Source organism: Phodopus roborovskii, unplaced genomic scaffold, assembly GCF_943737965.1.
Source record: "Phodopus roborovskii unplaced genomic scaffold, PHOROB, whole genome shotgun sequence".
NCBI lineage: Eukaryota > Metazoa > Chordata > Mammalia > Rodentia > Cricetidae > Phodopus > Phodopus roborovskii.
This window is the reverse complement of record NW_026126447.1, coordinates 27,319,326-27,337,671: the sequence shown is the minus strand read 5'-3', so window position 1 is coordinate 27,337,671 and position 18,346 is coordinate 27,319,326. Positions and strand designations below refer to the sequence as shown.

At 39.5% G+C, this 18,346-nt stretch overlaps 1 protein-coding gene across 1 annotated transcript in view; it reads left to right on the top strand.

Moving 5' to 3' along the window:
* Window positions 1-1,131: 1,131 nt before the first annotated feature.
* Window positions 1,132-18,346, top strand: part of Plaa (phospholipase A2 activating protein) — a 34,358-nt gene continuing 17,143 nt past the window's right edge. Inside the window, exons 1-6 of the mRNA XM_051188179.1 lie at window positions 1,132-1,499; window positions 11,670-11,863; window positions 15,345-15,445; window positions 15,532-15,652; window positions 16,392-16,559; window positions 16,886-17,021. Of these exons, the coding sequence (XP_051044136.1) occupies window positions 1,351-1,499; window positions 11,670-11,863; window positions 15,345-15,445; window positions 15,532-15,652; window positions 16,392-16,559; window positions 16,886-17,021 (869 nt within the window). The 5' untranslated portion in view covers window positions 1,132-1,350. The remainder of the gene's footprint in view (window positions 1,500-11,669; window positions 11,864-15,344; window positions 15,446-15,531; window positions 15,653-16,391; window positions 16,560-16,885; window positions 17,022-18,346) is intronic.

Here is an 18,346-nt window from a genome sequence, read left to right as displayed (position 1 = left end):
GATCTAGAGTTTAGAAAAAGAATGCCATTTTAATGTGTAGAACTGGCTGGAGAGCTGAGGTAGAAAACGAGAGAATGTTAAAATAATTTAAGTCACTAGGCAGACATTTCTAATAGACAGTTGAAAATACCCAAAGGTTGAAAATATAATCTGAGGAAAGCTTACCCAGTGAGTATATAGCAGAAGAGGGTTTAAAATGTCAACATTTCTGGGCTCAGATCTGAGAAACATAAAGGAATAGTGATTTCAAGTCTAGCATGAGAGTTTTAAGACGATCGAGTAAAGAAAAATGCACAATAGATTTAGAAAATGAATAGAAGTTTGTGCTGTGGTGGACGCCAGGCAATAATAATACAGAAGGCAAACTTTACTACAATATAGAATGATACTCACCATGTAATATAGAGACACCAAGCAGCACCATGGAGGTCTGGCTAAAAATATGTATTTGTATCTGTAATTTCAGCTCTTAGAGATTAGAGCAGGAAGAACCAAGAGTTTGAGGCCAGCCCGGGTTATAAACTAATTAATTAAGGGTATTCTCTGCCCTCTCTTAGACCTACTGACCCAAAGCGGCCAGGCAACAGTGGTCACACTAGAAAGAATGGATTTGAACCATCTCATTTATTTGCAAAATCAGATAGTATGGGTAAGAACATGGGGTAGCTTGAACTGAAGAAATGTAATACGTTCCCACTTGGCTCCAGATTCTGTCACTTTAAATGAAAAACAATTAATTTACGAAAATCCAGACAGACTCTCCAGAGGCATGCCAGAAACTGGGTAATCAGATCGTGAGGCAAGGCAAAGAGGGAAATTCATTCCACCATTTCACAGCACTTAGATTTAAAACATCCCAATTCAGCGCGCGGGCGAGCCTCCCGGCACGCGCGGCCTTGTGGGACTTGTAGTTCCGGCTTGCTCCCTTATACTTCTACAACTCTTCGGTTGTTCTCTGAAATGGACCGGGTTCTGACAGCACCTGGACCTCGGGCGCCTAAGCAGAATGTCCGAGTCCCGCCGTTCTTTCCTCGGCCCGCGATCCAGGGCACAGAGGAGGAGAGAGCCTCCGCGCAAGTCGCCTCAACATCAGGGCGCACACAGTCTGCGTCACCGCGGGCTGCGGCGGATGATGAATTCCGGTGTGCTTGTTAGGGTTGCTGTGTCACTCAGTCCGACCGGCGCGCCCCTTCCCCCGCAGTCCTTCCGCACCGGCTGACGGGCTCTTCCGGTCTCCCGCGCCCCTCACCTGCAGGCGGGTCTCGGGCCGCAGCCTGGCGCACGCCGGCTCGGGCCTGTGGACTAGTCTCGCGCTGTGCCCGGGAGCCGGGCTCCGGACCCACGCTTGCCATGGCGAGCGGCGCTGCTAGATACCGGCTGAGCTGCTCGCTCCCGGGCCACGAACTGGACGTGAGGGGCCTGGTGTGCTGCCTCTACCCGCCGGGGGCCTTTGTGTCTGTGTCCCGGGATCGCACCACCCGCCTCTGGGCCCCAGACAGGTGAGCGTTTGCAAGTCCTGCAGCCCGCGGTGGATCTCAGGCTTCCAGACACGTGGGGGGGGGGGGATGACCCTCCTTCCCTGCCGTGTACCTCTCCCTCTTCCTGGAGTCAGTTCTGCTCCCGCCTCCCCGAGGACTTCCGAGCTTTCGCACTCTGCGAAACAGACAGAATTTCGGGGAGTGGATGTGGGATTGGAGGACCTGGCTGCCTGTCCTAACTTTATCACTAACGGGTGACTTGACCTTGGATGAGCATCTTAAAATGCCTGGAGCGGCTTCAGCTTTGTTAGATAACCCCTCGGGTTTCTTTTAGACTTCAGTATTTATTGCTCCTGTGCAAGTCTCCCAGTTTCAGTAATATTGGAAACATCTGGCTTGCCCCTCGCTCCATTCACAGGAGTTGCTCTGTAGTCTTCTTCACTTTCAGTTTTTGCAGACTGTTCTCAGTAATTGCCTTGCAGAGAGTTACGCGTGGATTCCTCTCCTGGTTGCCTAGGCTATAGGGAAGAGGATGAATCCCCTCGAATGCTGATTGTTGTATAGAAATATGCTATTTCTTGAGAATAAAGAAAAAAAATACCATTGCCTTAAGAAGTTCAGCCTGCAAGTCCCTTCTCCCACAAAGTTAACCAAAAGTTAAAATCCAGGCAAAATCAATATCAGAGATTACGTTTGAGCACTGATTAGTCAAGAAATTTCAGGCTTTAGTAAACAGATTTCAGTTTTCAGGAAGAATGGAACTTAGGTGATGAATACCTTATATTTTGTATCTTGAGAAGAAGTGACATTACTGACAAGGTGACAGATTCTCTGTGTTTACAGAACTGTCTTGTAATCTCTTGGGAGAATATAGATCAAGAAGCAAGCAAATGTACATATTCAGAGTTAGGCGGGAAGGTTTTTTGTTTTGTTTTTGAATTGGGTGTGTGTGGTGGTGGACATATCTATTAGGAGATAGAGTGAACTAATCCTTGGAAGGTGGAATGGGCCGACTATAGGCAAGTCAGTTAGCATAACAAAAAACTGAGGTCCTGGATTGATAAGGGAACGTTCTAGGGTGGCAGGAGATAAACTGTGATATGAAAGCAGGTCTTAAAGGCTGTCAGGAACCTTATGGGGTTTGTATGTAAAAACACTCAGTTTCAAGCAAGGAACAATTTGGTATAATGTGATTGTTAAATTTCTGCTTGCTAGAGGTAGAAAATAGTCTAAAGGCAAAGTGTAGAAGTAGATCTGTTTGATGGCTTTTGCAGTGCAGCCAATTTGTGATGGTAGAATAGTGTGGGAATATTATAGGGCAGGGTTACTTTCAGCTGTTCTGGTTTGTGTCTCAGTCACACAGTCTCTACATCTCAGCAATAGTTCTCATGATATAAAAGGAGTCTCTGTAGCTGGCATACTGAAAGTGTTTACTTCATGGTGTAGTCATTGAGTTAATGAAGGGCTATATCATATTGGGAGTCAAGGAGTAAATGAAATTTGTTTTTCTACATCCATTGTCAATATCATCCTGGACCATAAAAATAAGTGAAGAGATGAACTTAGGATGATGGGAGAATTTAGGAGGTAGAAATAGCAGATTTTAGGATGGACTAAACACCTAGGTTTTAGCCAAAGTCCATCGAAAACCCAGAAGGTCTAGCTCAGCAGATTTGTGTACTGAACTGAACCAGCCAAAATGCCATGGTCTCACACTGCTTTTCGAGACAGGGTTTCTCTGTGAAACAGTCCTGGATGTTCTGGAACTCACCATGTAGATCAGTCTGGTCTGGAACTCAGAGATCCACCCACCTCCGCCTCCCAAGTACTGGGACTAAAGGTGTGCACCATCACTGTCCAACCTGCTTCAGACCTCTTTAAAGTATCACACTGAATAAAATTCTACATGTCTGTCATAAATTTCTGGGGTAGAAGAGAGGAGGTACGCTTCAGCATCTTTGTCTTTATATTGATTGGCCTTTTGAGGACTACCCATATTTAAAGATACAATTTAAAATTTAAGACCTTGTATTTTATTTTAGGACAAAAGTGACTTCTGTCTGGTTAACACTGGGTACCTTGGGTCCTAAATCTTTGTTAGAAAAGCCAGTTCCCTTTCTATCCCACCCAGATTTTTCTTTCCTCAGGAGCAGTATTTTTATCTAATTGCTCATTTTGTGTTTTATTTCTATGTCAATGTGAAAAAAAATGCAGTGTGTTGCAATGCTGTCTTACTGGGTTTTTTTTTTTTTGTTTGTTTGTTTGTTTTTGGTTGTTGTTGTTTTGTAAGACAGTATCTATTAGTTTCTGCTAGGGGACATATGACTCTCTGTTTTCTGCCTCCTTCCATTTCATCTGACTTATGTGCTGATCTTTGCTTAGTTTGACTAAAACCAGTGTTTTGAGACTGTATAAATTTAGTCCATACTTCTGAGTTGTAAACTGGTTTCCTCAACAAGCTTATGACCTTAGCAACCTTTTTTACTTGTTTGGGTTTTCATTTGCTGAGTTTTCTATGTGTTTATCATGATTCCACTTTAAGTTCTTTAAATTGATATTTTGACAACATTGACTAATTTAGGATTTCCTCTTCTAACAGTGAGAACTTCCTCACCTGTCACTGGTGCGCAGGTAATCCTGGGTAACGTCACTGTCAGACTGCTAGTGTTGGATTTCTATTAGAGTTTAGCTTTTGTTTTCTTCATCTTGCCTTACCTTACTGGTGGATATACTCCAGGCACTTCTTGAATGTAGTTTGTTGATAACAAAGGAGTTTCAGACTTGCAAGTTTGAAAACAATTTTTTCTCCTGTCTTGCTATTGCAGTGACACCTGGAGTGGTTGTATGATTCTAAGCCTGAAGTAATCTTTCCTTCTAGATCTTATAGCATTGCTCCATTGCATTTTTATTGATGGTGTTAGGCTGTTGAGAAGTCTGAAGCCATCCTAATTTTTTTTTTTTTTTTTTGAACTTATTATCCCTGCCCCCCTAAAAGGAGCCTGTCTTCATCCATTTCCCTGGACCATTAGTTGGTTCTTAACTACGATAACCTCTGCCCAAAACATCTCAAATTAAACCATTAGTTTTTCCATTTCTTTTCTGTCTTTTTTCTTGAGAACTTCTTGTTCAGATGTTGAGCTTCTTTTCTACATCTCTCTTCCCTTGTGCTACTTTCCAGTGGTTTGACCTGAGGAAATTCTGTTTTATTTGTAGTATCTTCCCATGCTCTATGGATGGGGTAATGATTGGTTTTAAGTTAATTTCTCCTTGGTGGTCTTCTTCCTCCAGATTGTTTTGTTTTCCCACCTCACTGCTTGATTTGGTCATTGTGTTTTATGCTGGAGGTTTTCCCTGGATATCTTGTTATTCCTTATGGGCTCCGATCTGCAAAACTTCTGGGAAGCTGTGCTCCTGGGTGGGGCTTGCTGGCTGAAACCTTTACCAAAGTAACACTATCTGGGGAGCTCTTCTATTTTGCACATCTGCCAACAGGATACTGGCCTGGCCTCTGCTGTTTTGTTTTTGTGTGATTGTGGGCTGTGATATGAATGTACGTGTTCCTTACACGTCAAGAGGCAGTGGCTCTTGAGTGTCTGTGCTGCTGCCTGTCCTCCCGTCACCCCAAGACTTCTTTCTAAAGCGCAAGTTTCATTTTTTCTAGGGATACAAGAAGGCCACTGTCTCCCTGCTCTGCCTCTCTGCCTCCCCCACCAATGATTTTAAGTATTTTTTTTTTTTCGTTGATTTAAGAAGTACTTAATGCTGTGGTACTCAACCTTCTAATGCTGCATCCTTTAGTACCGTTCCTCATGTTGTAGTGACCCCCCCATCGTAGAATTATGTCATTGCTTCTTCATAACTTGAATTTTGCTACTATTATGAATCATAATGTAAATAATATTCAAGATCCCTGTGGGGATTGCAACCCATAGGTTGAGAATCACTGACTTGATATTTAACCATGTAAAATATTGTGGTAGGAGTTTGGAGAGCTACAAAGAAGAAAATGAGACCACATTCTGGAAGTAAGATTCTAATTTAGGTGACTGTAAATGACCCAAACAAACATCTGTGTTGGAAACTGTTAAGGTATATACATAGTTTTACATAGTATACATTTAATGCTGAGTGTCATGTTGCATGGCCACAGAGAATCACAAGTTTGAGCTAAACTTGGACTGTGTTAGAAGACTGCTTCAAAAACAAACAAATAGATTCTTAGCTATTTTTGAGCCATCTCTCCCACCACAGAGACATTTAAAAATATTTTATCTCTTGATTTTCTCTGAGCTTGTTTTGTTTTGTTTTTTTGAGACAGGGTTTCTCTGTGTAGTTTTGGAGCCTGTCCTGGAACTCCCTCTGTAGACCAGCCTGGCCTGAAACTCACAAACAGGAACTCACATAGATCTGCCTGCCTTAGCCTTTCAAGAGTGCTGGGACTAAAGGTGTGGGTCACCACTGCACAACCTTTCTGAGCATATTTATAAAATTATTTTAAATCCCTTTTCAAAAACCCATTAAAGTAGATAAATTAGCTACTACCAAATGGCCTTTGAAGATTTTTATCCCCTATGGTGCAATTTCTGACTGATTCTACATTGTTAATACTTATGTGTCTTATAAGGGTCTGGTTTCTTTGTTGCTATTTTGAGAGATGCATTGAACAGATAACTCCCTTGGCCCTTTTTCTTACTCTGTAGCTCAGACTGTCCTTGAACACTTTTGATCCTACTGCCTTAGCCTACACACTCTGCTCTAATTTTTAAAAAGGTGTGTCTTGGTTACTATTTATTGCTGTAACCAAAGCAACCTATAAAATAAAGCATTTAGTTGGGGGACTTTCTTATAGTTTCAGAGGGTTAGTCCATGAACATATGGTGGGGAGCACAGCTGTAGGCAGGGAGGTAGAGCAGTAACTCAGAGCTCACATCTGAGCTGCAAGTTGTAGGCAGAGAGAGCAAGACTGGGCTGGGCCAGGGCTTTTGAAACCTCCTAGCCCACTCTCAATGACGTAGCTCCTCCAACAAGACCACACCTACTCCAATAAGGCCACGCCTCTTAGTCCTTCTCAAATAGTTCTACTAACCTGGAACCAAAGTTAAACTAAATGAGCTTAAGGAAACCATTCTTATTTAAAGCATCACAGTATGTTTGCCCATGTGCTTTTGCAGTAACCCAAGGAGGACATTGGATGTCATGTTCTATCACTCTCCACCTTATTTTTTCAGATAAGTTTTCTATCTGAACTTGGAGTCATACATACATACATACATACATACATACATACATACATACATACATTCATACATACCAACTAGGCTGGCTAGGAGTCAAGCTCCAGGGATCCTTTTGTCCATATCCCCTTCCCTCAGGGTAACACTCGTGTACAGGTGCTCACAGACACACCTGACTATTTACACGAATACAGAGAATCCAAACTCAAGCCCTTGTGCTTGTGTGGCATGTGCTCTTACAAACCAAGCCATCAGTCGCCCAGCCCAAGTTTTAATACACTAAAATATAACAAAATTGACCCTCTTAACTATTTTCAGTTGTACAATTTGGTAGTATTTACTACACTCATAATGTTGTGCCACCTTCAGCACTACCACCTCTTCATGCTTTGGTCTTGTAAAACTGAAACTATATACACCTTAAAGTAGTAGTTCCCCTTCTTCCTCTTAGCTCCTGGAAACCAGCATTTTACTTTCTGTCTGCAAGATTTTGACTTTTAGGTAGCTTGTACTTCATATAAATGTGCTCTACAGTATTCGTCATTTTATAACTGGCCAATTTCAGTTAGCAAAATGTCTTCAAAGGTTGTCCATATTGTGACATTTATCGGAATTTCTACATACATGTGAGACTCTAGTATGTAGACAGTACATACTTAAATCATGTTTTTAGTTAGGCATTCTGCCTATCTTTTGGTTGGAGCATTTAGACCATTCATGTTTAAAGTGACATAAAATTCTCTTTTAAGGCTAAATAAAATTCTGTTTCTGTGTAGCATTTTCCTTATCAATTCACCTATGGTAGTCATTGGGTTACTCCCACATTTAGCTATCATAAAGTGCTATATGAATGTGATTTCTTAAGGAACTATTTGAGATTATCTTTATTCTGTTTGATCATATGGTAATTCTGTTTTTAATTTTCTGAATAGAAAAATTACTCTGTTTTTCAAAATGTCTTGTTCTTGAGTAGAATATATTCTTACTTATAGTTGGCTTACTGTATTGTTCAAGTTTTCTTCTGTTTTTAATTTGGCCTTCCTGGAGATTGGATGGGGCCTTACCCTGGCAGACAAAGGCTTTGCTGCTGACCTGTGTTCCAGACCCCTGGCTTATTTTCTGTGTTGTCATTCCCATTATAGAGTGGGATATTTAAGTCAATTTGGGTTTTTGAGACAAGGTTTTTCTGGGTAGCGTTGGCTGTCCTGGAACTAGCTCTGTAGACCAGGCTGGCCTTGAACTCACAGAGATCCGCCTGCCTTTGTCTCCCGAGTGCTGACCACTGGGGGACATTAAAGTCGTATCTGTGATAGCACAACTGTGCTTTCAGTTCTGTCAATCATCATTTTCTACAATTTGGTGATCTTATTAGGCATGTGACTTCATAATTATTAAATATTTTTGCTGTATTTTTCAGTTTTAATTTTTTGGACAAGATTTCGTCATGTAACTTAGGGTGGTCTAGCCTCCAATTTGCTGGACTCACAGGCATGTGACATCATACTTAGCATGCAGTTTATTAGTAAGTAATAATATATTTGACTTGGTACTTGTTTTTAACTAAAGACAATTGGGTTGATACTCATATAGCTTCCCTTCCCCCTTTTTTCTTACTGTTTATGTGGAGTATATTTCAGTGTATTTGTGTTTGGGGACCTAAAGTGAGACTCTTGTGGGTAGATAAGCCCATACTTAGATGGTTCATTGACATTTAAAGTGAATACATTTTACTATTGTGTTCTATATTCCTTAGAGGTTTTTTTGTTTGTTTTGTTTTTGTTTTTTCCAATCTTAACAGCACAGGTGATTTGGGGAACTAACCAAAACCTCTAAAGTAAGTGTGTGTGTGTGTGTGTGTGTGTGTGTGTGTGTGTGTGTGTGTGTACAGCTTATAGGCTTATAGGAGTTGGTTCTCTCCTTCCAAGGGTTTTCAAGGGTTTTGTTTGTTTTAAATGGGGAATTTACCTGGTATCATTTTATGAGTAAGGTGTGCACATGCTACTCTGTGCGTATGTGTGTGCGTGCCTGCAGGCAAGAGGTTGATGTTAATATTGGTGACTTCTTTGGTCACTGTCTACATTTTTTGAGACAGTGTCACTCATTGAAGCTGGAGCTCATATATTTAGCTTGGCTGGCCAGTGAGCTCTAGGGATCTGCCTGGCTTTTCATGAATCCTGAGGATCCAGACTAAGTTGTCCTGATTGCACAACAAACATTTTATCAATGAGCTGCCTCTCTCTTCCCAAGCCTAGTATCTTATAATTTTATTTATTATGTGTATATGGGAAGGTACACTCTCCACAGCACTGTGTGGAGGTCAGAGGACAACTTGCAGCCAGTCACTTTTCTCCACCACATGGGCTTGAGGGACTGAACCCAGATCATCAGGCACCTTTACTTGCTAAGCTATCTTACAGACCCAGCTCTAGCGTCTTACTGGGAAGCTTAAGTGATGAGTTGCTTCTGTTATTGCACTGTGTCTCAGTGCAGTTTGCCTTATTTTGAAAATTTTATAGATGCATGCATTCATGTCTTCAGATTTGAGTCAGGTTTTAGCCACTATTTTGATCAAGTATTTTACCCTCTTTTCTCACTCCTGTCCATGTAGTTCATTTCATTGATTTCCATGAGTCTCTTAGGTTCTGTTTACTTTAGTATTGCTTCTTTCTTACTCAGACCTGATCATTTCTGCTTCTTGTCTTCAAACTTACCGCTTGTGTATTATGCTTTTGAAATTGTCTAGTACTTTTTATTTGTTCCTGTAATCTGCAGCTTCAGAATTCCTTTTGGACTTACCTCCTTATTGACATTTCTCTTTTATTCCTCCATCATTTCCTTGTTTTCTGCATCTTCTTTTAGGTCTTCCAACATCTGTAAGACAATTGTGTTAAGCCAGGTATGACACATATACCCTTGCAGTTCTAGCACTTGGTATGCAGAAGCAGGGCAATTGCAAATTCCAGGTCCAATGAGGCCCTGTCTTTTGTTTATTTGTTGTCTTTTCTCTTAAGATGGTGGTTTTTAGATTCTTTGACTAGTACATCTGCCATCTGGCCTTCTGGTCTTTTTTAGGAACCACTGTACGGATTTATTTTGCTCCTTTGGGTGGCCAGAGGCCGCTGATGATTTGTTGTTTGGTGTCTGCCACATCCCAGCCAAGGTGTATCCTTGAGGTCTTAGATCTTTTCTCACCTGTTGCCCTGAGCATGCACATTCTCTTCTCAGTTCCCTGTATATGCAGTTGTTTTTGAATACCCTTGTTTTAAAGTTGTTCTTTGTTTGTATTTTGAGATAGAATCGACCTCTGTAGCCAAGACTGGCTTTAAACTAAATCCTCTGGCCTCAGCTTTCTGAGTGTTGGGATTTCAAATGTGTACCATCCTGGATTTTATTGTCTAGCTCTCAGAAGGAGAACAAGAATGTTGAAAAGGCAAAATGGGCGTTGGTCCTTTAAATTCTTCATAAGTCACTTTAATTTGAGAGGCAGTTGTTTACATCAGCAGGGAAGACAGGAAGTTCCAACAATGGCCACCTAATTTTGCATAGTAAACCTACTTCAGAGAACTGATCTCTGCAATGTGGAGGTCAGGATGCCTTATGTACCCCTTGGCTTCTGCTTTTGTGTACATTCTACTACAGGAACATGTAGAGGATCACACACCATGGAATTAGAGGGTGGCAGGTTGGTAACTGCTACTGTTCCAATTATTGAAATCGATTAAAATTAACTTCAATAGACGGATGTGTGGTGTGCGTGGGTTCTGGGTTTTATCCCAGAAAAATCAAAATTCAGTTTCCAATCTATGCTTCACCCTGGAAGTTGCAAGCCTTCAGTTAACACCACAATTCTCAAGTAGTACTGAGACAAGTTCTGTCAGTGCATTTACTGTCTAAGTGGGGGATTGGGTTTAAGGTTCCTGGTTCTTCCTACCTCTGCTAACATTTTCACAGAGGTTTCTGCAGTTCTTACACTTTTGGGAAGGGGACTGAATGATTCTCTTCTTAACCTGCTGCCAGTGTGGAAATCATTTCCCCCAGATCTTTTAAGCTTTTACTGCCTTTTTTTTTTATAGCCATTTTTACACTATGAAAATTGTGTTCTTTTTTTCCCCCCCTTTGTCCTCCCTGTAATGCCTTTATTGACTAGTTAAATGGCTAGTTAGTGGGTTTTGGGAAAGAAATAAAAGTTAACTAGTATGTTGGAGTGTTCAGTTTTCTCCAGGAGTTTGATCTCATGTGCATTTGCCTTAGTTGCTTCAGCTAGATTGTGAACTCCTTGATTGCTAGAGATATAACTGTATATATCTCATAATTACCAGCTTATTGTTTTCTACACAGTATATACCAGTATTTCACTTACTTAAGGCAGGGATGCTAAATCATTAATGTATGTGACAAATGGGCATTCATTTATAATCCAAGGTACTTACTAATGTACTGGGTTCCCAAACAGTTTACCCACCCCATCCCCTTTTCTTTTATTGTGCACTGAAAATGATTGACATTCTAGCTGTTTAGCTATATCTATATACTATACTAAGTAGTGTGTTCCTACTTCATTGACCAAATTTAGTTTACTGACAGTGGGTTTCATTATGTTAATTTCAAGTGTTTCGGTTCCCCAGAGATTTCTTAGAGTAGCAATAACTGATGAGTAGAATCATATTGGAGAATGAGAAAAAGCCACTTGGAATATTCATCTTCTGACCTTTCTTTTCTTGTTTTCCCTCTTAATTAGTATACTCTGAGAAAACATATTTTTTCTCAATCTGATATAATCCTCTACTTGTGCTACGAAGCCATTTAATGTTTGATTAAAAGCAATAGGTCCTTTGAATGGTATTCACTCTTAAAGTTACGCCTGCACACTGAGTGGTAAGGAATATTTTTATGTTTATGTCTTAGGGTAAGCCAGGAGGAGGCAAATGTATATCTATTAATCATCCTGTTTTTCCAGTCCTAACAGGGGCTTTACAGAGATGCATTGTATGAGCGGCCACTCTAATTTTGTGTCTTGTGTGTGCATCATACCCTCAAGTGAGATATATCCTCATGGACTAATTGCCACTGGAGGAAATGACCACAATATATGCATTTTCTCTCTGGACAGTCCGATGCCACTTTATATGTTAAAGGGTCACAAAGATACTGGTAAGTATAGCATGATGGAATTTTTGCATTTGAAGACTGGATTACAATCCACCTACCTTTTTTTTTCTCATGATTTTGGCTATGTTTGTTAGTTGAAACCTTCTGAACCATCTTAATTGTGTAAGTTTTCTGTTATAAATTTACCTGCAGATTTAAAGACTGTTGTATTCAAATAGTTTTTCCTTGTATTAACACAGCAAAGTGATGACTAAGAATGATATCTGGTATAATTTTTCAAGGGACAATACTTAGAAATATCACAGCTCTTTGTTACAAAATGATGTGCAAGTCAGTGTGGTTATGTGTACTTATTTTTATTTTATTTTACTTTTTAAGATTTATTTTTATAGCCTTTAATTCCAGCACCCAGAAGACAGATGGGCAGATGTCTGAATTTGAGGCCAGCCTAGTCTACAGAATGAGTTCCAGGACAGTCAAGTCACCTGAGTGCAGGTGCTCATGTAGGCCAGAGACAAGAACTGTCCAGGAGCTGGGGCTGTAGGTTTTAAGGAGTAAGTTTTTTCCTGCCAGCCTAGACCCACCATGGCGCCAGCCCCAAATAACACACAAACACGCTGTATTAAACATAATGCTGTTGGCCAGGTACTAGTTTCTTATCGCCTAGCTCTGTCTTAAGTCTTATCGCCTAGCTCTGACCCATTTCTATTAATCTAAGTATTTCCACGTGGTCTCACCTTAACAGGGAGTGGGGCTGGCGTCTGGTCTCCCCAGTCTCTCCATGTTGACTCCTCCTTACTACTTCCTCGAATCCTCCTTGTCTCCTAGTCCCGCCTATCTTGCTTTCCTATTGGCCAACAGTGCTTTATTCATTATCAGTATGAGAAACATATTTACAGACTGACATCTCCCATCATCTCCTCTTTTCTGTCTAAATAAAATGAAGAGTTTTAACCTTAACATAGCAAAATATATCACACAACAGTTATCAAATAAGAATGACAGTTAACCAATATTTAGTTCATTAACATTTAGTAAGATTTAAGAAAATATTCCATCATCTATTCTGTCTTTGTGAGTCTAAAGTCCTATATGTAACTTATCTTTAATCCTAACTAAGGAAAACTTTAACCATAATATCTGTCTTCAACTCCTTCAAAGACCACAGAAGGATAGTATATAAACTCTAGAAATGACAGAGACAACTCACTGCCTGGTCAGTCACCCGAAGTTCTTCAGTAATCTTCCATCTTCAGCCCATAGGCCATAGTGTGTCTGGCAGACTCTTCAGCAAAGCAGGAAACTTTAAACTGTCTTCTTGTATTGGCAGTTTATTAGTCACTTTCTCTGTGTCCTGCAGACTGTCTGGCAGACTCTTCCATGAAGCAGGAACTCTGTAGCAATGTCCACCTTGAATCAGCAGACCCACTTTTCTATGGGTCCTGCACGTCCAGTTTATACAGCATAAAGTCAAACAATCCAGACAAGAACAGTATCTTGTCCAAATGGCTAGTCTTGCCATACTGGAAGCAAACTCCATAACGCATTTCTTCAATGTCCATCTTCCTTTCTGACGCAGGTGGCGTTGCGAGGAGCAGTTATGTCTCACTGTCAAGAAAAACCCTAAACCATTTTAAATGCCATATTCTGTAGGTCTTTGAAAGGTTTGAAAAATGCCTATTCATCTTAAATACATCTCTATATTTCTAGAAATCCTAACTAACTTAACTATAAGTTTTGACTATTATAGGTAAAACCTAACTTAAGTTTTGACTATTATAGGTAACTATCTATAATCTGTACTAAATTATACATTACATTTCTAAATGAGCTAAATAAACACAATACCTAAATAAGATGAGAAATATACATATCACAAAATTGACATTAAATTTGTATCAGAATATCTTTTTTTTTTTTTTTACATGTCGATCCTAGTTCCCTTTCCCTCCCTCCCTTCCTTCCTCCCTATCTCTTACCCTCTCTGCCCCCTCTCATACACCCTGACCACCCTCCTCTCCCATCCCCCCACCCCAATTCCACATGTAGGGCAATGTCATCCAGGTGGGGCCATGTAACTCTGTCCAGTCATTTGAAGTAGGGACTAAGACTTCTCTCCTGTCTCTAGGTTAAGGGAGTATCCCTCCAGAGGATTTTAATAAATCTTTAGGGTTTCTCAGAAGATAAATAAGTATTTAGCCCTGTTCTATCTTATGAATTGCCCAAGAAACTCTTGAAGTCATTGTACATGTGGCATAGACTTTCAACTTGTCATCTTCCTGCATTAGCCTCCTGGGTAGCTGAAATTATTAGAGGTTTATGCTACCAATGCCAGTTTAAAAAAAAAATCTTTATTTATGGATACTTGTGTATTTCACATAGTCTTTACATTTCACCAAATGTAGTTTTAATTCCCCTGTCACTTAAAACGGTAAAGGTAAAATTGCTTGGCTTTTGTGGGTTGTAAAAAACAAGTGGTTAATGTGCATTTATTTGCTGATTTCCCACCCCCCCCCCACTACTGGTATTCATTCTCTGTGTGAGTCTGTCTTGGAGGTGGGGGTCAAGGACAAGAAACAACCTTGAATGTTGTTCCTCAAGTGCTGTCTACTTTCTTTCTTTTCCAGTTTACTTTTGGCAAGAGGATAGCACTTGGGAGTCAGTTCTTGTTTGCCATCTTGTGGGACCCAATGATGGAACTAAGATTGTCAGGCCTATATACAAGAACCTTCTTCTCTCATAGAGCCATCTATCTACCCTCATCTTTTTAGTTTTGAGAAAGGACTCTCAGTAGCCAGAGGCTTGCCAGGTCCTCTAGTGCCTGGCCAGATAGCCTGGCACATTTCTCACCTCCCCAGCACTAGCATTATAAGCACTGTCCATCCTATATGGGCTTTGCAGCTTGAATTTAGGTCCTTATGTTTGTAAGGCAAGGCCTTTATCAACTAAGCCTTTTCACCAGCCTCAACCTTTTTTCTCTATAGGAGGAATTAACTATATTATCACTATCACAAACAAAAATTCTATCTAATGAATATTTTACAGTTTCCCAATTAGCTCAACATCTTTTTCATGCTATGACTCTTGACAAGGTCCATTTGCCAGTTCCTACCTAACACCCATGAAGGTTGAGTAGCTCACAACTACCTATATCTCCAGTTGACAGGGTATCCAGTACTCTCTTCTGGTCTCTACAGGCACCTGCATACACATGACATACACTTGTAGGTGTATACTCAAAAATGGGAATAAGAATTAAAATAAACAAAACACTAGCACTCTTTAAGTATTGCCCTTATGGCCACAGAGCTCATAAATGGCTCAGTGAGGCCTTGTCCCTAGACATTCTGGCACCAAAACTTATCTTGACACTGCTTATCCTCACAGCTCCACTGAATAGAATTTTATTGGGTAAGAAGATGTCACTTCACAAATTTACTTAAAAATTATAATACTTTAGAAGCTTGCCAGGTTGAGCATTTGTTCACTGAAAATATACTAACTAATCACTTTTCCCCCTTAGTTTGTAGTCTTTCGTCTGGAAAATTTGGGACATTACTTAGTGGCTCATGGGACACCACTGCTAAAGTCTGGCTGAATGACAAATGCATGATGACATTACAGGTATCATTTCTGTGTGAATATTTTGGATGATAGGTGAATATTGAAGATTCTGTGGCATCTTAAGTTGATACCTATGTTTCTCACAGGGTCATACAGCTGCAGTATGGGCAGTAAAAATTCTCCCTGAACAGGGTTTGATGTTAACTGGATCAGCAGACAAGACTATTAAACTGTGGAAGGCTGGAAGGTGTGAGAGGACTTTTTCAGGTAATAGCAGTGTTAGCAACTTTTATAGTACATAATGTACTTCTGACCTGCTTAATTGTTTCTTGTTTTTCCTGGAAGGTTTAGAAACTGAAAAATGGTAATTTAAAAAACTCGGTATAATTGGGGCCATTTGGGTAAGTGTGATTTTTGTGTATGTTGTAATGCATATAGCTTTGATGTGGGGTTGAACTCTGGCCCTTTGATAGAGTGAGGCATCCATTGTCTAATTTTTTGTTTATTTATAGACTCCCAGCTTTGGGAATTTAAACTCAATCCCTTGTACTTTTAACCACATGTGTTCACTGAACTACTTCAGCAGCCTCTTGCTGTCTAATAGGAGTGCCACACAATTTATTTACTATAGGCCATTTTTTATTGGTTCTCCTCTTTATTCCTTAAAGGTTAAAGTTGTGGTGGTACATGCCTTTGATCCCAGCACTTAGGAGTCAGAGGCAGGTAGATCTCTGAGTTGGAGGTCAAGCCTGGTCTACAATATCTTGAGGGTTTCAGAAATCATCTGGATAAGATAGAGAAAATATAAAATAACTTCTAAGACTGGGATAAACAATATTACTAAATGATCTGATTACCAGACCACCTTCTACAGGAGAAAATAAAATTCTGTAACTTGAAAAATTAGATTTTACTACTTACTTATAAGTTTTATGGTGTTAATAAACTGCACAGTGCTGTCAACCAAATGGAGATTTTATTGATTTGTATTCTTTTTTAAATCTAGGGCACGAAGACTGTGTAAGAGGTTTGGCAATTTTGAGTGAAACAGAATTTCTTTCCTGTGCAAATGATGCTAGTATTAGAAGGTGGCAGATTACTGGCGAATGTCTTGAAGTATACTATGGACATACAAATTATATTTATAGCATATCTGTCTTTCCAAATTGTAGAGGTAAGATTATCTTACGCTATATATTTAAATTTTTGCTATTACATCGCATTTTTGAGAAATTTTTGTGATTAATTCAGAGTAAAAGACTGTATTATAAAAAGGCCTTTGAGTGTCTGAGGAGAGACTTTTTGTATAATTAATTGGTCCAAAGAATAGAATGTAAAATGTGAAACAAATAAAAATATGACTTTGAAGTTGTAACAAGTTGCAAAATCTAAAATTAATTTTAAATTAGTAATTACACATACATAGAAAAATATTGTTTATATAAAAATACTCAATTTTGTCTAAACACATTTTTTTTCTTCTGTTTTCATTAATTTTAGATTTTGTGACAACAGCAGAAGACAGATCTCTGAGAATATGGAAACATGGTGAATGTGCCCAAACAATCCGACTTCCAGCTCAGTCTATATGGTGCTGCTGTGTGCTGGATAACGGTGACATTGTGGTTGGTGCGAGGTATTTATATTCTAGTCAGTCAATACATTCTTTGTGTCTAGGTGGTTGGTAGGTACTTTAGGGTGCAGAGGTAAACCATAGATATTTTAGATGACTGAAAGGACTTTGTACATTTTTGTTACTAAGTAAAGAACAGTAATAAAAACTTCAAAAACTGTTATTTACTTTGTGGTATGGTGTTATATTATAAATTTTGTATAGTGAAAACACCAAATGCCAAAGAAGTTAGATAAACTAGAGATCTGTGTGGGAAAACTTCCTAGAGAAGTTAAATTGGATATTGTTAGTGAATTAAAAAAAGAAATGGAATTTCTGACAAAAGAGGTAACACAGTTTCATTTATGGAGTGAATGTTCTGTGTTTAGGAGATCAAGGAAATACTGGAGAATTGAGGTTGGGGGGTATAGCGAATGGTAAGTATGATGAGGCTTACCTATGGCTAAAATTCAAACTTAGGTCCTTTTAATGCTTAGGGTTAAAAGATTATAGCTCGTGAGCAAGACATGATCAGATTGACATGGAATTTATGAATTAAGCAGATTGGATTTAACTAGAGATAATAACAGAAAGGAAAGCAAACTAGAAATGAATTGTACTAGGAGTATGTGGTTATAAAACACTGACATCACAGTACTAATGAATACAAGAATAAGAAAATTCAGAGGAAAAGGATAAAGCTTCAAACTATAGCATGTGTTAATCAATCCCCATTAATAAAAATAAAAAAGTGGAAGAGTTAATTTGGTTCATAAGGAAGGTAATATTTTGGCTTAAGACTTGTCAGATCTGAGCAGTGTCTTGACACACTGCCAGTATATCCTAAGTAGACAGATTGAATTCTATTGTAAGTACCAAACCTAAAGATATATACAAAACTTTTCCTGGGTGAGAAAATACAGAAGAGGGACAGAAGACTAGCAGTGAATCCTGTGAAATACTCTGGATATAGGAAGGTCAGCAGGTTAAAAAGCACACAGGAGTCCAGATGTCAGAATCCAGGGAGAAGGAAGAGGTTTTAGAGGGATCTTAGTGTCAGTGTCCTAAGTTCGGAAGAAGTTGAAGAATGGAAAGGTAGAAAAGCATTTGGATCCATTTTGAAAGGTGTTAATACCTGCTGTTGCTGTTACATGTTAGTAGAACATTATAGGGTTACTTGCTATAGGAAAAGATTGTAACTAGACATTGGAAGCTAGAAGAAAAAGATGACAGCTCTGAGTACAGAGGATTTAGTAGACCTCTTTTATTTTGGGTTGGGGTAAGGATTCATTTGTTGATGTAGATAGAATAGTTCACGAAGCTTGGTAACAGTCAAAGGAAAATAGGCC